The sequence below is a fragment of the Pseudorasbora parva genome, chromosome 18 (assembly GCF_024679245.1).
Source record: "Pseudorasbora parva isolate DD20220531a chromosome 18, ASM2467924v1, whole genome shotgun sequence".
NCBI classification, from domain to species: Eukaryota; Metazoa; Chordata; class Actinopteri; order Cypriniformes; family Gobionidae; genus Pseudorasbora; species Pseudorasbora parva.
The window spans coordinates 22,646,151-22,666,501 of record NC_090189.1 but is presented as its reverse complement, the minus strand read 5'-3'; the positions used below and the strand labels follow the sequence as shown (position 1 = coordinate 22,666,501).

General features: G+C 37.1%; 1 protein-coding gene across 1 annotated transcript in view; it reads right to left on the bottom strand.

Annotated features, from left to right (window-relative positions):
- Positions 1-2,332: 2,332 nt before the first annotated feature.
- jam3b (junctional adhesion molecule 3b) overlaps positions 2,333-20,351 on the bottom strand; it is a 36,819-nt gene continuing 18,800 nt past the window's right edge. Inside the window, exons 2-9 of the mRNA XM_067423997.1 lie at positions 8,940-9,008; positions 8,720-8,833; positions 7,400-7,552; positions 6,763-6,965; positions 5,652-5,751; positions 5,441-5,570; positions 4,959-5,013; positions 2,333-4,831 (exon numbers count right to left, since the gene is read on the bottom strand). Of these exons, the coding sequence (XP_067280098.1) occupies positions 4,796-4,831; positions 4,959-5,013; positions 5,441-5,570; positions 5,652-5,751; positions 6,763-6,965; positions 7,400-7,552; positions 8,720-8,833; positions 8,940-9,008 (860 nt within the window). The 3' untranslated portion in view covers positions 2,333-4,795. The remainder of the gene's footprint in view (positions 4,832-4,958; positions 5,014-5,440; positions 5,571-5,651; positions 5,752-6,762; positions 6,966-7,399; positions 7,553-8,719; positions 8,834-8,939; positions 9,009-20,351) is intronic.

Sequence of the window (20,351 nt, the reverse complement as noted above, 5' to 3'; positions counted from 1 at the left end):
ACATCATTATCGTTGTTAAAAACACAACAGTAAATCCAAGCAGCATAAGGTGAAAAGAAAAATATAATAATATAGCCTACCAAATTAAAAAATACTTAATAAATGAGGCTTAATTGGATTAATATACATTGCAAGCGATTTAAAAAGATGACAAAAAACATACTGGATAAAATGTGCTACACGCACAATCTTGATTGTGGAACGTGTGGAATGTCTCTGGTGTTTATTTTAGCGATACCTGGCAACACAGCTGTTTTGTTTTTTCCTTCCTCTTTATTGATCATTTGTGTTATACTGCCATCAGCAGGGCTGATACTACAATGATGGACTTTAGGCTACATACACATCAAGAAAAAGTATGTGAACCGCTTGTAGAATCTGTGAAAATGTTAATCATTTTAAAATAAGAGATAGATAATAGATTTTAAGATCATAGATAGGCTAATACATAGACCAGAGACCTGGAGGATTTAAAAAATAAAAGAAAAATAAGAACATTGTTTAACTGTTCAGGACAAACAAGGGACTCATGAACAACCAGTCTATGTGAACAACCATAATTAAAAAAAAAAAAAAAAAAAAAAAAAAAACTGGATCATCCAGGTAACAACACACCGTTTTAAAAATCAATGGATCATAAACTTGAACATTTGAATAAATTCAGCAATTTATTTTTGTCTTGTGGACTATATATATATATATATATATATATATATATATATATATATATATATATATATATATATATATATATATATATGTAACATATCTTATCTTACTAAATAAAAAACAACATGCATTTTGTACCCTCTTATTTTGTTAAAATGAGTCACATTTTCAGATTTTGCAAGGGGTTCACATACATCTCTCTCTCTCTCTCTCTCTCTCTCTCTCTCTCTCTCTCTCTCTCTCTCTCTCTCTCTCTTTATATAAAGACCAATCCTAAATATAGCTATCAGCAAATCTCATCAAGGCCAATGCAACCTACTTGCATTTACACACACGTAACTTCATAATGCACCATGGATCAAAGGATTTGTGAATAATCTGAAGCAGCTATAAAACATATACTGTAGTGTACACTGTCATACAGCAAACACGAAACTAAAATGCTCCTTTTTGCACCAGAAGAGAGCGCTGTTTACCAAACTTTCAGTAGCACATCATATAGCTCCAGAGATCTGTTCACTGTATAAACCACTAGACTAATCCAGAGAGGTCGGTGGATCAGAGGTGAAGCCCTCAGTCATGGCTCTTCAGCAGAGCTGCTGGTTTGTTAATGAGGTTACCTCCAAATCCGATTTGAGACGGCTGTTGGGTGTAACAAGTGGATTGTGTCCGACACAGCCTATGTACGATGTTTAAAGGGATAGTTTTCCCAAAAATGAAAATGACCCCTTGATTTACTCACCCTCAAGCAATTATATGTGTATATGTATCTTCTTTCAGGTGAATACAATCTGAGTTTAATTTTATTTTTTAAATGTCCTGGCTAATCCTAATCTAATGGTAAAATATAATTTTACCATTATCCAATAATGGTAAAAATGGCACATCGATTTTCTTCAGAAGGCCTTATTACCCTCTGGAGCCGTGTGGATTACTTTTATAATGGATGGATGCACTTTTTTGGGCTTCCATTGTAATGTTTGGATTAGCCAGGAAATATTTTAATATATCTCTGATTGAATTCTTTTGAAAGAAGAATGTCATTAACACCTAGGATGGCTTGAGGGTGAGTAAATCATGGAGTCATTTTCAGTTTCGGGTGAACTATCCCTTTAGGGGAGCAAGTCAACCTTATAAAGATTCTAAATGGAGGCCATTTGTGGACTGGCAAAATCATTGTAGGCTACTTTTGATTTGAAACCAATTATCATATTATTACCAATATTGGTAGCTCAAATAAATAGCTAAATTATTTAATTAATTAGTTTCATGTTCATTGATTGGTATAGCAGTCACTTACATTGACGATGAATTTATTTGTGAACATAAGATGAAAAACAGCGTAATTATGTAGAAAATGTGAGACATTCTGCTGTTCATGTGATCTCGGCTGGATATGGCAGCTCCCATAAGATGAAAAAAAGCGGGGGCTTTTATTAGCCTGCTGATCTCTGGAGCCTTCATCTCATGGGAGTGTGATCCTTTTTTGTTTTCAATTTATATTCAACAATGAAACTCAACAACAGCAACAACAACAACAACAAAACTATTTATATGTCAAATTTAACCTGCCACTCCACATGATGCACGCTCTGTCTGTTACCCCTACAACCACCACTATCTATTTTATTAAATGATTCATTTTAAAATGAAGACAACATACTGGATTTAAGAAGTGAGTTTTATTAATCACAAACATACTGTTCAAGAATTCACACAGGATTTGTACCCGTCCCAAACCAATGGGACATTACATGAATTCAGTGAATGAAATATGTTTCATTTAAAATTCCAGCTGTCTCCAAAACAACCACAAACTCCACAGAAACTAAAAGAACATCTGAACTCAGCCTCCAAAAATTTTACTCAAGAGTTACAAAAAAGAGAGAGAGATCTGAGAGCAGAATAATACTGGAATTGGAGAAAATGCTCTTTTGGCAGTCAGTATTTGGTACAGCTCTCCCTGCTTTTTCCCCCAACCCACAAAATACCTTATTTTCTGTCCCCCTCACAGTCCTCCATAAGTAGGGATATATGACTGAATTGGGCCGTGACTCGAAATGTACCTCGCTTTCTAACTTTCTATATGAAATCAATTATATATTGTATGTGTCTAGTGAAACTATAAAACTCCAGATTCCATCTGCTGAAATAACACTAGTGCACTGTCCACCTGAAACATTATTTCAATCTACATTTAGGCACTAATACATAATAGAATATCTACGTCAATGACAAAAAATAAAAATTCCCCAAAATCAATTCACAACAAAAGATCTATTTACAATTGTTTTTATAATATTAGATATGTGACCGAAACAGTGGGCGAGCGCAGAGCCGCAGAACATTATCATTCCTCTCAAACACCTGTTCTTTTCTAAATATTGACCTGGTTTAAGAGTGGTGAATTAGAAGTAAATTAGAAAAAAATGTTCTGCATATTCCAATTATCTGCTACAGCATTTAGTGATTGAAAACTGCATTATTGTCACTGTCTACACAGGAAGGCACTTAAGAGGAATGATTTATGATTCTTTTCAGAAGATAGCTGAAGATTTCTGAGCATGTGGCAAGATACATTTTTTTTTAACTTATAAAATATGAAAAAAAGCATTTACTGAAATCACACTTTATTTTACAGTGTCATTGTTACATTTGTTATATGTATTTACTATAGTAATAGCTATAGATTATGCATAAATACATGTAACTAATCCTAAACCAAACTAAACCATAATCATAACCCTATAGTAAGTACATGTAGTTACTTAATATTAACTCAGTACTTAAATGTGTAATTAGTGTAACAAAGACACCTTAAAATAAAGTGCAACCGCATTCAGTTTCAGATGATTGTACGCTTTAACGTAATTTAGATCACAAATGTGTGTGAATACTGAATAGTCCAAATGTATCTGTAATCATTGCTACAGAAAAAAAGGTCAATTTACATGGCTCCAGGCTTTTTTTTTTTTTTTTTTTAAGGCAGATCCTCTCTCTACCATAACCAATTTTTTTTTCATGGAAAGAGTGTCATATTTGCCTCATTCAACATTTGGTTAAACCAAAAAACATATGCACAGTGTAGCTCACAGTGGATCTATATACAACCAGTTAGTCAACATACAAACCCTGTTATGTTAAAAACGAACATGAAGAGCATTTCTCACTCAAATAAGAAAAAGAACAGACAGAGAGAGAGATCGAGAGAGTGGGAGAGAGAAGGAAAAAAAGAATTGTAAAAAAAAATAAAGCCTAAACTGTGTATTCACTATATACAAAATAAACAGCTAGCATAGAAGGACACTTAAAATGAAGAATACGCAGCACTGGTCTTTTAAAATATTCTCCAGCTTTTTTTTGTGCTGGTGTTTATCCAAAGATACTCACTGTCTAAGACTATCTACAAACATGAACATGGAACGTCCTTTCACCATTAACATGAGATCCCAGCAGTATAGTAATAAGACCTTTGATCGAAGCCGGTGTCGCTGGATATGCCGCCGAAAGGATTTGAAACAAAACAAAACATCCACACGTCAAGCGGTCTGGTACATTATCTGCATGTCCAATGACTAAAACCAAGGATGTGAAGTGAGTGGGAATGGTTTCCCTCACCACCAAAATAGTCCAAAAAAAAACTACTTCTAAGTTAGTATTTTACAAATATTTAAAAAAGTAAAACAATTTATTCTATAGGCATTTTAAAATATATTCCATCAAAAATAGTCTGAGAAATTTAGCTAGTACAAAACAAATGTTTTTTTTAACAAAAAAAAAAAAGAGTAAAAGACAGAAGAGTTCGAGGAAAACGTTTTCTTGCTGTATGTGGTGTTCTGCCAAAATTTTACAACAGGCAAAATTTTAGTCAGCTGTAAACCGGGTCTGTAAAAGTTGAATTAAAGAAACAAGATACATCTAGTGTCTTTAAACAGTGATCAGACATGATTATTTTTCACCTTTGGCAAATACAAATTGTGTCATTGCGGACGTGCCGAATAGCAAGGCACGTGCCATGGCAGCTCCGACATCTGTGTCCTCAAATGGGGATTTGTGTCTGCGAGGTACAATAGTGCCAATAACTTGAAATGTAATTCTGAATCTCTTCCATCACTCGTCTTCCTCCTCAGATGACAAATGAGGATTTGTGTCGGAAATCCCCCTGAAAGAGAGAAGATTGAGTAAAGGAGGTTTAGACGATTCTATGTCTTAAACTGTTAGGATTCCACAAAATGTCTTAAGCTCTCGAAAGCCTTGATAAAAAATAAAATCGCTTTATTTCCACCTACCTCGTCCTCCTTTCTGACATAGTCCACTCCATCTCCTTTTGCTGGAGCTTTGTAACTGAAGGAAAAAAACAAAACATATCAAGCAGTCAGTCACTAATATATCATATTAGCATTAAAACTAAATTTGGTAACACTTTGTCACATGTACTTTCTATAGTAATAACAGTAAAATTACAAGCAACAAACCCTCAACCAAACCTTAATCCTTTAGTAAGTACAGTAGTTAATCAATATTACTCAGTACTTAGACATATAATTAAACCCTAGCAATGACAGTGTATAAATTAAAATAAAAGTGTAACCCTAAATGTTTTTTATATAACTGAATAATCTACTGTACATGTGATGTTAAGGGTGAGCAGGGAACATTCGGGAGCTCCTTTGGAGACGAAATGGAAAAAAAGCTATGAAACGCTCAGTCAAAACTGCTCTGGGACAGAGTGTGACTCAGACGGACGTCGCTGTCAAAGTCTTGTGCTTACTTGTTTCCCGTCTGCTTCTGGCTGGTGAAGTAGCCTCGTTTATAGGCACAGAAGATGCCCACTGTTATACACAAGAGGACTGTCACCACAACCACTACTCCCAGGATGATTCCAGCAATGTTGATATCATCTAGGAAAAAAAGGGAGAGTATGAGATCACGTATTTGAGGGGTGTCCTGTTACATGTGAAAAGGCAAATATAATTACGTACAAACTTCTATCAGCTGCGGCCCACATTCAGAGAAGCCAGCCTCATTCTTGGCTCTGCAGTAGTACTCTCCCGCATCCTCCTTCCTGACCGCACTGAATTTCTGAAGAGCGTAAATTACAGTTATTGACGTCGACAAAACAGTTTGCATAATGACCTACAGTGCTTAGGGTCAGTAAGATATTTTCTTTCTAAAGAAATGTATTATTTTATTCTGCACGGGCACATTGAATTGATCAAAAGCAAACTTTGTATTCAAGGAATCCTGAGAAAAATATCGGTTTCCACAATAAATATTAAGCAGCACAGCTGTTATTAACATTAATAATAAGAAGAAATATTTCCTGAGCACCAAATTGGATTTCTGAAGGATGATGTGACACTGAAGACTTTCATAATATTACTGTTTTTATATATTTTTTTATTAGTTTTGATTATTTATGATTAAATAAATACAAGCTTGGTGAGCAAAAGAGACTTCTTAAAAACATTAGTATCGTCCCGAAACTTTTGAACAGTGTGTATTTAAGCATTGCAGCAATAAACACGTTCTGATTTAAAACACACCGTTGAAAGAAAAAAAAATGCATCGCAGGATATTAACAATGAACTAAACAAGAAAAGAACATACATGTTTAATATACTAAATGGTTTGAATATTTGGTTTAATTTTCAATTATCACTTAAAATGTTACTTTGTTTACCTAATATCAAATGGCAAAAAAATTACATGATGAAAAGGAAAAAAAAGTATCTTCTCATCAAAAGACAAAAACTAGAACACAAATCTGTGTGAAACCTGAAAGCATCTTTTTGATTGTGGTGCGATGTTATAAAAGCAAGACAGAGGTGTCAAACGAGGGTCTGGCAGATCTTAAAGGGCCTTCAGACATCATCTCCTTAGGGGGAAAAGGCTGCACTGCAGCGCAGGCCAAACTTTAAAAAGTGGTGTGAAGGTTGACGAGGGCACTGCGTACAAAAGGCGGAGAATGGCACTCTGGAATGTGCAAATGAGGGCAGCAGATTCCTCTCATGGCTGAGCCCATCGCACATCAACTGGCTCCCCAAAAATATCCCTACGCCTACCCCATTGCCTCTTTTTTTCCGAACTCACCAGAGTGCCCATCTCTCCGTTGAGAGTGTAAGTGGAGTTTAAGAACTTTGGGCTGCTCTTGGGGTCTTCTGGGATTTCCTCCTTGTTACGAAACCACTGGTACTGGGACTTCGGGTAGCCCTCATCCTCCACACAATGCAGTTCTGCTGGTTTGCCCACCGGGACGGACTTCGGTACGGAGCATCTGGGCATGACGGGCTTCACTGCATGGCACACAAGAGAATCATTTTAATGTAACTGCACAGACAATAGCATCTTCGCACACATGCACCATAGTGACTCTGACTGCAAGCATCCTGGCTAACTGAACATGCTGCTCTTTCCCCTTTTAGATTTCTGATTAAACTCAGATGCAGTTTCAGAGGTTTCCTCATATAGCACTGGACACGCCCTGTAGGGTTAGAGCAGCAAGCATCCTCAAATGTGCGCCAAGGGTGGGTGCCTTGGCTCGCCTCGCCGTCTCGTGTTACATCGTAGCAGTTGGGAAGAGCTAAAATGCTACGTCTACCACAGATTCAAAATTCCTCTCAAAAGTATCTACACAAAGTGCCTATTTCAGCACAAGGCATGATACTGTGGGGCTGTCAACCAATTAGAGGACTATAATCAATAGAACATGGAGTTCTATTGAACTCACCTCTTACAACGAGCGATATCAAAATCTCATCGAAGGATTTTTGGTCATTGGGGGCGGTGACTTCACAGCGGTAATTAGCAGTGTCAGATCTTGTAGCGTTGAGAATGACTAAGGTCGCAGGTTCTCGAATTTTCGCTCTCTTTTCCAGGTCACCTGGAGAAAATGAAAACAAGAGAAGGCACACGTTGGTTGAAATAGGTGGACTGAAAGCTGGTCCTGTGATGTCATTTATACTCCAAGCCCAAATGCTTACTAAATATTGATGGAATGTGAGGAAATATGTTTCAACCAAATAACACTGGTTGATGTATTTTTTGAAGTTTGAATATGATAACATTAAGAAGTAACAGTTAAACATTTGGTACAATAGCTAACTTGAACTATAAACAATGGCTTTACAGCATTTATTATCCTTAATGTTAATTTATAATAATAATAATCCTATTATTATAACTAATAACTAATATATAATAATATAACTATTCTGTTATTCTTTTTTATTGATGTTTGTTCATAATACTTTACCTGATATAATATAATTTGAAGCGTTAAAATTTAATAATATAAATTACACAATTTTAATAAATGCTACATTGTTTGTTTGTTCAAGCAAGCCGTTTAGTTAACTGTTACTATAAATGTTAAATTGAATTTTATTATCAAATTAATTTCAAAATAGTTACCTTACGTTTTACAACATTAATCTGGGTTTAAGTTAACATATAAATATATATTTGTGTATTGTTCATTCATATTTATTTATAGTGTTAATAATTTACATTGAAATGTAAAAAAACTGTAATGGATTACAGGTATGTTCAAAAGTTTGGGGGACATTAAGATTTTTCTTTTTGGAAAGAAAGTAATGCATTTATTCTGCAAGCACAAATTAAATTGATCAAAAGTGACAATAAAGATATTAAATAAGACTCTTCAAATATCCTGAAAAAAAAGTAACAGTTTCCAAAAAATTAATTAACAAGCACAACTGTTTTCAACATTGATAATAATAATAATAATAATAATAATAATTATTATTATTATTAATACAAAATTAAAAAAAATCTGTGTGACACTAAAGACTCAAATAATAAGGCTGACAATTCAGATTTGACAGCACAGGTATAAATTACATTTATAATATGTTAAAATAGAAAAACACTTCTTTCAAAACCATTTTAAAAAATCTTAACAACCCCAAACTTTTGAATGTTAATGTATGTAGAATTAACAAATGATTTGATTACTGTTATTTCATGTTTATCTATTGCATTAGCTGAATGTTGGCAACAGTGTCCAGAAGAATGGTGTATAGTTTACCTGCTAATTCTTTTTCAAAATATACATAACTGGGCTCTCCATTCTTAATCTTCTTCCATTCTATTCTGGGATTAGAAGTGGTGATCGACTCGATCAAGCAGGACAGCTCGATTGCTGCATGGGAAGACAAAACGAAAGAGCTTGTGAGCAGTTCAAATGGCACGTTTAATGTTAGACTCAGCGGCTGAAGACTGCTGGAGAGTAAATGACTCGGCCTTACATTCAAACTCATTGACCCATGGTTTAGCGTTCATCGTCTTGAGGATGACTGCCAAGGTGCTGATGTAGACTGCAACGAGAAGACGGAGACAAACATCAGTTTTATGTTGAATTAACAACTTGAACGTCGCCAAATGACATTTCAGGGGTGTCGTTAAGGCCTGAACCACGTGGTATTGGTACCGTTGAACTCTTCTATAGATTTATGAAACTCAATTAACAGTCGAGCCCAGCGGCCAACCCCTCCAGCCTGACAGCACACATTCTTCGCATCCTTGTGAGCTGTGAACGGATATGTTACCAGCCATTTTTAGTTTCACTCTCACAACAAACATCACTGATGTAAAAGCGTCCCACCACAGATAATTGTGTAGGCTGACAAGCAGTCTCCGTTCTGTGTTATGAATAACAGCTGACTGCTTTAAAGTGAAGGCCAAAGGGGCTCACTAAGTTCACGTAGTCGCTAATAAACATGCTAAATCAAAAAGGTCAACTTTGAAGTTCATACTATTTTTAGAGGTCTGTGTCTGATCGTTTTTGTGCAACATCAAGAAAATGTATTTAAATGAATCTAGTTACGATGTCCATTCGGAAGGTTCACAGAGGAAGAAAAACAATTGCTCTATTTGCATAGAACGTGACCTATAAACTTTCTCTACTACTTTAAAAGGTTACAGGTTCACGCCCTATGAAAAACTTTGGGTTCATCATGGATGAGCAATTAAACAATATATAAACATTGTTTGTTTTTTAAAAACATAACATTTTTTTCTGAAAGAGCATATATTCAGGGCACTGAAATTTTAATGGCCATCTGATTGCTAGGGATAATTTTTATGAATCTTTGATGATTGTATTTTGGGCCAAGGCTCTCGAGAATTCATCCATCTAACACAGAACAAGGCTAGTAATACAACAGACATGGCAGCAAATCTGAGAGAGAGAAACCACATCAGCGTGTTGCGGCAAAAAGTGAGAAGGATTATTACTGTCAGAAATATTGGCGTTATCCTTTTTTTGTTCCTGGATACCATTAGTAATTTATACAACATAACTGTTGTGAATATGCATTTTTGTTAAGTCTTTGTCATGTTAACAACCAGAGTAAATAGAATGAGGTCATTAGTTCCAGTTTATTTCATTTCAGATTCCGTTTGAATTATTTAATATACTACATCTTATTTATTGAAGTTAGTAGCCAAGGGAACATTTCTTACTTTCAGTTTTTCATTGAATATTTATATTATTTAATATATTACTGACAATGATTTTTATTAGTTTCAGTTAACAATAACAACACTGTTAGGATCTGGTGAAATAGCACATGGATGTAGAGAAAGTTTTTTGATTGGTTTTTGAATGGAAAGTTTTCGTGGAAAGCATTGGTGACAATTGTCAGCAAAGAGCTAAAGTCCTGCTATTTATTGTTCATAAGGTAGATGTCAACAAATGTTAAAATATTACAAAAAATGTCTTCACAATTTAATTTCATCTATCAATTAGGCATGATAGAATTAGTAAATCATTATTTTTTTAATGTAGAAGTTTTAGGAAGAGCTGCAATGCAATGACCCTGACATAATGGGAAAGGATGCAGGATGTGCCCAAAAAAAAAAAAAAAAAACTTCCACACAATCACATCCACAGGTTTACATCCTCTTTTACAAATTACATTTATCCAGATGGAGGACACAAAGGCCATTGTCTACTCTGTGACTAGACGGCCAGGAAACTTTCCCCTCTTTCCGTCTGCCACATCCTGTCCTCTCATGTCGTCAAATAGGTGGCTGGTGCTCAGCAGCACTAAAAGCGGAGCTTGTGTCAGTAATGTTTGCCTCCGCACACCTCACCCGATGATGTAGGGTCTGTCCTGCTGGGTGAAGTCTCTGTGGTCTGATGCCATTTGAGGGATAATTGAGCCCTCAAACAAGGCAGGTGCTCTATGACCTAAATATCCTGACCTCTCTCTTCCTGTTAGGAGAGCACAGCTGGATGAGATGTGACAATCCTAGCCGAGCTTTAATCTTCTACTTCTTCCTTTAGAGGCATAACTGTTGGTTCTCTTCAGTAATCTTAGTGTAATGCCTGGGTCAAATCCTGGGCATTACAGAACTGAATAATATAATAGAGAGAGAGAGAGAGAGAGAGAGAGAGAGAGAGAGAGAGAGAGAGAGAGAGAGAGAGAGAGAGAGAGAGAGAGAGAGAGAGAGAGAGAGAGAGAGAGAGAGAGAGAGAGAGAGAGAGAGAGAGAGAGAGAGAGAGAGAGAGAGAGAGAGAGATTTAACATTATTTATGTGAGATGTGAGAAAATGACAACTAAGTTATATTCAGTTTTTAAACGTTGTCACAGTGACCATGTAACAACGTAACCCCTAAAACCCTAAAAAGATGAAATGATGATTTAAAATAAACAGCTTTACAGCACACATTTTAACAGTTTTTTTTAGATACACTACCATTCAAAGGTTTAAGGTCGGAAAGATTTTTTAAATGCTTTGGAAAGAAGTCTCAAGCAAGATCAACAACACTGCATTTATTTAATTAAAATAAAGTAAAACAGTTATATATGATTACAATTTAAAATAACTGTTTTCTATTTTAATATATTCTAAAATGTAATTTATTCCTGTGATGGTCTTCAGTGTCACTTGATCCTTCAGAAATCATAATATGCTGATTCAAAACTTTTCTTATTAATGTTGAGAACAGCTGTGCTGTTTTAGTGGAGACAGTGATTCATTTTTTTTCATGGATGATTCACCTTTGAGGATGATTGTTTGATGACTAAATTTAAAAGAACAGTATTTGTTTGTAACATTAAATGTCTTCACTGTCACTTTTGATCAATTTAATGCAGTCTTACTGAATAAGCGTATTACTTTACTTCAGGAAATATCCTACTGACCCCAAACTGTTGAATGATGCAAGTACTTTTGTAAAAATAAATAAATAATATAAGCGTCACATTTCTGCTCTTAATGGGATAGGTGTCTTTTTTTCCTCAGTAGAACACAAATGAAGATTTCTAACTCCAACTGTTGCACCGTGCACAAATAACTTTTTTTGAAGATTAAATATCTTCATTTGTGTTCTACCAAAGAAACAAAGACACCTACATCTTGGATGCCCTGGGGGTAAGCAGAAAAATAGCAATTTTTCATTTTTAGGTGATCTATCTCTTTAAATCAGCTCTCACTTCTATTACAAGTGTCTATAAGAAAATGAGCGACAAGGCCTTAAATTACTGTTTGAGGTGATCAACATTACGCTGAGCTTAACTTGAATTGAACCCGGAATACTTCTTTAAAACTGCTGGGATGGACCACCTGGAATTGAACACAACAGTGCAACGACGGTGAGGCCGCCCTATTTGAGGAGGCCATTTTCTAATCCTGGCTTCAACACCTAACTCAGCATGACGGCTTATGGAGAAACATTACACCACAGAGAAATGGGGCTGTTTGGACAGCCTCCACAGCGCAACGTTTAAAAGCCACCACACCCTGCATCGTGATCTGCGACCAGTGTGCAGAAAAGCCCAAACATATTCTGCTCCGATGCAGCCTGTCAGAGAGCATTCAATACATTCGGTTCACTCAGCAATGCATGGATAATATTCCTTGTTATTTTTAAACTGCAGCATTGATTCATTTCGCTAGGGGGGAGGAGGCTGGGAGGTTGTTCACTGGCTGAGAAAGAGATGCCCACAGAGCCATTCATTACACATCCCGGGTCTACTTCACTGGGATTTGATTGGATGTGTCCCATAGCTCCCTATAAGCTGATCGTATCCAACTGGAATAGATTCTGAAGCTCAGAGTGATATTATATAGACGGTCACACTCGGGCTCTGCCCCCGCAGCTTTAAAACGATCTGCATGTTTGTAGCTCTGAACAATTCATGATGTGCAAGAGGTCACAAATCCTCCTCCACTGACACATGGAGAACTGTACAGCAATATTCCCAGTGTGACTTCGCCAAGGAGTGTATTTCTTACACTACGCCCTTCGAGCCTGTACGAACACTTGTGTAGATTCACGAGAGCAAATGTTTTCTTGGTATAAACTTGAGTGTTGAATTTCTCAGCCATTGAGAAATAACAAAGGAGACCACGTGTTTTAAATTCACATTTTGCCTCATGGGCATTTAAGTATCTGTTCTTGTTTGATGCCAATGGGAGGAATGCAAGCTCGTGAAATATAGTGGGCTACCTACCGCCTACATAGACAGCTGCCTTCTAAGGGAGCATCTTAACCTCATAGTGAGTGGTGTGTAGCACTTTATTTAGGCAATAACTAGATTTTTACACACATTTTGAGTTATCATTATTAACATTTCTCTCGTTTCATCTGCGATTTAGTTTTTTACTCAGCCTGTTGCAGTGCATTATGGGATGGCATTATTTATAAATGATGCCCAAATCGAGGTATCAAAGTAGCACAATTAATTTAGTAATTAAGCAAATGTGAATTTCATAACACTTAAGCATTCAGAACAAAACTGCCACATCATCAGGGGAACTAAAATAATAATATCCAGGTAGTGACATTTTGGACATTTTATTTTAAATTTCATCCAGATTTCTTAGATTCAAAATCCTATAATATTAACCACTTGCTGTCAATATTATATTTCAGCTTTGAAAATGTGCATTTAGCTCATTAGTTTTTGATCAATATATAGCTCATAAACAGAGAAAATAATTTTTTTTTTTTTGTTTAAACAAAAGATGCAAGTCATTAGCAAAGAAACACCAACCACTTCCCTCCAGCCAAAAATAATAACGCCCTGTGGTGTGGCAAGCAGCGGGGTGAGGGACCGCGAGAGCGGGCCGGTGATTAACGTTCACGAGTGCCAGCTGCGTGGCACACCGGTCTCGTCTCGCGGCCATGTGACGGGAGCATATAAGGAGGAGCAAGAGCTGCGGAAGACGAGAGAGGACCAGGCCTGGATTTTATGTTTAGTTTTGTTTATGTGTTTGTGGGCAGTCGTCCGTGAGGGGCTGCCCACGTTTTATTTTGTGTGTGTTTGCGGGCAGTCGTCCGTGAGGGGCTGTCCGCGGTTTTACTTTCATTTTGTTTCTTTACTTTAAATAAATGTTGTTGAACGTTAATCACCGGCCCGCTCTCGCGGTCCCTCGCCCCGCTGCTTGCCACACCACACGCCCATATTAATGAATGTATTCCAACATACTCTATAGCATATAAGCATTAAAAAAATCCCATGGGAAAATCCCATGTAAAAATGCATTTCTGTCTGGCTTCATGTGAGGCCAGTCGCCTGGCATGGCTGTGTTAAACCCCCCTCAACAAATAATCTCTGCGTAGGACATCCCACCTGCTCCAGGGAAAGTAGCTTAGCTGACCTCTCAGAACTCATGAAAACAACAGCATCAACAAAAGTGTAGAGGTTTAAGCTTTGAGTCAGTAATGGAGGTGTTTTTACAGCTGTGGACGGCTCTTACTCACTTGACGCTGCCCAAACGGATGACCTCAATGGTCTACAGTTTTATCTCCTTACACATATTTACACATTTAGGTCTGTCAGTTTTATTTGCATGAGCGTCGCAAGTCAAAAAGGTTCAACAAAGACTCTTCAGAACAAGCACAGAAGATTACGAATAAAAAAGCTCATTGTTAGAGTTGAATATTAATTCACTTACAGTCTAAAAAGTGACAGTAATGACCTTTTGTTGTGCCCTCAGACTCATCTGTTTCATCCAATCTCAAGTGAAGATGTCTAATAATGAAAGCTGAGAGGAAAGTACCTCAGGGAGCTAGACAGTCATTACATCAGCTTTATATTTTCTTCAATTACATGTAACCCTCATGTCGGATATATCCGTATACTCTGATTCTTATTCAGTTGAGGAGAATGATTCTGTTATGTAACATATTCCCAGAGTCCCAATACTCTAAATGTTGTGAACTGCTAAACGAGTATGAATTTCTATCATGAAAAAAAAAATGAGTTTCTTTCTTGTTCCACCAAGACTAAAAATAGTAGCATTCAGCAAAGGCAATCTCCACAAGATAAGGCAATCTCCACAACGAAAATACCTCGGATATTCTTTCAGCTGCTGAGCAAATGTCACTAGGCGTCACTTCAAAGTGCAAGTGTAGAACAAGCAGGCATTCCTCCTGAAGTGCACCTCTAACTAAAACACCACTGACTTGCTATGGTCTACAGTAGGAGGAACGAGCATCGTCTTTGTGAAGATTTGCTTTTTAAAATCTACAGCTACGTAAGACGCATTTGTGTGTTCAAAAACAAGCAGACAAGCAAAGGGAAAAAAGAATTCAGGGAATTGAGACACCTTTTAAAAAGTTTGACTATTTATAACTTGACACAGCATCTTGAAAACACGTCACCATGGGACACTCAGAAAACAGCAAGTGTTAGATGGCATGCAACAGCTAAAGATGTCTGCCTGTATATCCTACATGTAATGTAGCCAAAAAAAAATAAAAATAAGCCTGCCTATCTATCTCTCTATCTATCTCTCTATCTTTTAGAAATGGATCATTTATTTTCATTTTAGAAATTAAAGATGGACAGTATGCTGTAGCATTTTATTTATTTAAAGGTGCCCTAGAATGAAAAATTGAATTAACCTTGCCATGGTGAAATAATAAGAGTTCAGTATAGACATCACATACTGTCAGTTTCAAACATCATTGCCTCCTACTTCATATGTAAATCTCGTGAATCCAGAACTCCACGGAAATAAAAGTGCTTCTCAACATAACGCCAACCGTGACGCAAGGGTTGGGGATCATTTATATGCACGTCCCCAACATTTGCATATGACCAAACATGTTCATTGTCAGGCGGACCTGACGGAGCCGAATCATCAGGACTGCAGGTAAACAAGACACTTGAGGATAGCAAAATCGGCAGCTCTTATGACACATATGTCTTGTTTAGGCTGTGCAGGGGACGTGAGGACTTTTCATATGTCAACAGTCATGGTTGAGGTTTATTATAATCGGATACACAACAATTTATTTCAAAATCATTCGTTTGTTCGGCCCATTTCAAGCAAGCTTCACTCAGCGTCTTAAACTGAAGAACTGTATTCCTGCAAGCAGTAAGTAGCGATTTTATCCACTTATTGACTAGCTGTTTAAACAATTTTTGATTAAATCGAAAGTTTCTTAGAGAGACCGCATTGTCTAGATGACACAAGATGCTAGTACAGTAACAATAGGAAACTCCAAGTACTATACAAAACTAAATAGTGTGTCTAATGACAAAGTTAATATTATTTTGTATTACAAAATACAACCGTAAATACAACCAAAACGACTTTGCTCAGATCGTTCACTCAATCCTTCTAGCAAACGTCACCTTTTCCACCATATAAGTTAAAACGACAGTCATTTGACAAGGCTATTCATTTTGTAAAATATATAAGTTATATATTTATTAGGGCTGTAATGATTCACTCGTTTTCTCGATGCATCGATTACAAATCCTGACAATGCATATGCATCTATCTCATGGTCAGTTCATGTTAGTGAATACATTAAATAATGGTAATGAAACATTGTAAAGTGTAACTGTCTTTTTTTTTTTTTTGGTAACACTTTACAATGTTTTATTAGTTAATGCATTAGTTAACATGAATCGAATCGATTTGCTGCCTACCCAAAGATTCACAGCCCTAATATTTATATTTTTGAGAACTGAAGTAGGCCTATGATGTTTTCGCATGGTTGTATTAAGAGTACATCACAGTCCCTGCGTAGCCTACATTGTGACTAACGTTATATAAACATGCAATATCGTTGACGAAAAAAAAGTCTAAATGTAGACTGAATGACACTTTTGAGATGTTCTGTAAGCAGAACATCTCAAATTGAGATTGCTGAAATGCAGCTTACTTGTTTATTGGTGTTTTCAGATCATCCGTGCACGAAAGCGCTTGTGTGCATATGATTGCCAGATTGGACATGTTTAGGTAAAACACCAGATAGTATACAGGTTTTTTTCACAGAAAAGCTCTGTTTGGGGGATTTAAATTACTGAAATCTGGCAACCGCAAGCACGCAAGCTCTATCTCACGTGCAGATGATCTGAAAACACCAATAAACAAGTAAGCTGCATTTCAGCAATCTCCATTTGAGATATTCTGCTTAAAGTGTCATTCAATCGGTCTGTGTTCTGTCAGGACGGTCAGGACTCACGAGCTGCTTCGCTGAACAGCTGAACTGCAGTGCTGTGAGCGGCTGAAATAAGCCAATCAGAGCAGAGCTCAACATTAATATTCATGACTCTTCCAAATAAGGCAAAAACAGAGCATTACAACCTAGGGACAATTTATAGGGTTGTAAATGGACCTATAAAACTGTATCTGGACAATTGCCCTTATATAAGCCAAATACCCTCTATGTAGATATTACAGAACAATATAACATATTGTTTCAACTCATTCTAGGGCACCTTTAACTTAGGTACATCTAGGCAGACCAGATGCACCGGGATTCATTTGCATTATTTTATATTCGGTGCTCTGTGACAGTTCACTTTTAGCCAGAGGCTCTGCTCTTTGCATTTGTAATTTTTGCATTCACATGTGGATGCTACAGGCTCTCTTAGAGGTATTTGAGGACTAGACTCCAGCCGAGCTCCCCTCTGATCTAGCCAGGTCAAAGACTAAGCTTGAGTCGAGCCAGCGAGAGAGGGGCAGCGGTGTCACAGAATGCCTGAGTACATGTCACTTTGCGTCAGCATTAGTTACTGCAGGAGGCCCCTTTTCCTTTTGTCCTCCAGCCGACTGGAGTTCACGGGACCGGTGGGCTAAGCGAGTATGCGTATCTCCCATTCCACATCTCTGTCCTGTATCCTTTTATGCCCCTTCTGCATAGAGACAGCATTGAAATGAGGTGATATTTTGCCAGTCAGCTGTGATTTAGTGATGGAATTAACTGAATACTATATTTTGGCACAAAAAAAGCAGTACAGGGAAAATAATTTTACAGATACATCACATTAGAAGTACTTTTCACCACCCCATATCTCAGTCACATGAAATAACTGGGCTTGATTAGATCGCCTTCTTTTTTTCCAATAAAAATAGACCTCTTGTTTAGTGCCACACATCACATGGTTGAAGTCCACATGAACCCCAATCGAAACCTTTGTTTTGTGACACAGTTTCAGGCAGTGGGAGTGAATGAATACTAAATTAATCAGGACAGGGCCTGATGGCTACTGTGGCAAAACAAAAGCATTCCAGATAGCAACAGTACAAAGGCGGATCACTTTTTAGTTGTTTGATTTTAGGAAATTAATAAAAAATATTTGATAAAATATAACAAAAATATATTCATTGTAACAATCAAGTTCTTCCTAAAGTGCTGTAAATGTAAAAGTATTAATAATAAAATAAAACTACATTTAAAAAACACTGGCCAACTGTCCATGGTATTTCCCTGCCTATGGTTCAACATGCTGGGATAGTACTAGTAGTTTTGAGAATGGATGGATGAAAATAAATAAATAAATAAATAAATAAATAAATAAATAAATAAATAATATAGTGTACACCAATCTAAATCTCTTTATAAAATATCATTCTAAAATATCATGTAAACATTTATTACATTTTTGAACCCTAAACATAAGCTTATAAAAAGTTTGCATAGGAAAAGCCTTGATATATCAGCCTGATGAGTTATATGACCTCCACAAATCGCATAGAACATGAGGGTTAAAATAGGCTCAACATCACTGAACCTCTCCAAATGCAGGTTAGTGATTTTTCAGCGGGAAGTTGTACCTAGCAAGACCATGAGTTATTTTCCACAGGGGTGAGAACAGAGGTTAGTGTTGGAGAAGCCTTTGCTATTTATAGCAGCTGTCAACAGCAGGCAGAGACTGCGCGACATACTAATTGGTTGCATTTGCAGGTAAGTTAGAGCTGTGCATCTCCTCCCGTCCCATTTGTGGGCAGCTGGGAGCACTGACCACCCCCTGATAAGATTTACTGGAGGCTTATTTTTCAAGCTCTAGGCTGTGAGATGCCATTTCAACAACTGCTTTCTACTGAAACTGATAATCAGAGATCTGAAATGCATTTGCATACATGCACAACATTTAGGCTATGCTTATCTCCTCCGTCAGCGTTAAAAGGAGCCAATTTAGATTACCAAATTGTTTTCAGCTCATCGAGGATCACGTATTCGCCGTGAGGCGGCTCCAACCCAAAATCTGTAAATCGTGTCGCACTCAGTTCCAGAATTAGCCGCTCACTGCTTTCAGCACAGATGGCGTCATCGCCGCTCACTGCAAATGCCTCACATTCTAGTATGAGCACACTGACCTCTTCCATAATCCTAATTAGGACTGTAATTTCTGCCAGAGCCTTCTTCAAGAGCAGTGGCAGATTCAAAGCGTGCACTTTGAAACACCAAGAGAAACCTTCTCTTCTCGTGGCATTAAACAATATGAGATGGTGACGTGTCTGGATTTCTGATGACGTCTTAACGATGACGGATTAGAGCATGAAATACACACAACGCCATCGCAGCAGTGCTCCAGCCCGCTGGTTTCTCTAAATAATGTGTTGTGACAAATACATAGGAGAATTGGGCTAAATCCCTGAGCAGGCTTATTAAAATCGAGTGATTTGAAGTGTAAAGGACATTAACTCGTATATTCCTGACTTAAAAGGTCCCAGTGCTGGAAACAGCATCTATTGTTGAGCACGTGAATTGTGCAGCATAGCAGCGAGGTACTGACAGCTGAATAATGCCACCCCACAGTCGCTGGAGACTTGTTGATTTAGCAGGGATATGCTCATAATCCTTTTTACTTCCTGTTCAAAAGAAATGCCCCAGAATGCAACAGGGCAGGTGAAAAAGAGCACCCTGGGGTGAGGCTTTTTGAGAGGGAATAGTGTTGCGGTTTACAACTTCTCTCTAAAATCACACATAATAAACATTTAGTGGAAAATGTTGTTGTTTTTCTGTACATCCTGGCATTAAAAAAAGTTTTGGGGAATGTGACATGCTTATGTCCATTTAACACACAATAATCTAACGCAGAAGTTATTTCTATTAAACATACATCTTATCTAAATGTATAAAATAAAATACACAATGGAGCAAAGTCTATATTCGAGAGAACCAAGCTTTCACAGAGCAGTGACTAAACCATCAGCAGGAAGCCCATAAACTGCATAATAGACCCGGTCGCAGCATTCACTCCTCTCTTCAAGATACAATCAGTGCTAAAACAGCAAGCCAAGCAAAAACCCCTGAACTCTCATTGTCTATTGTGCAGCGCTGGCCCCCCATAGCATCTCTCATTAATTGTCTTTTGTTTGCACTCTTGTACAAAACCCATGTTGTGTAACGCTACTCGCAGTTCTGAACAGTTGATCCAAAGTTGTTGCTGCTCTTTGGA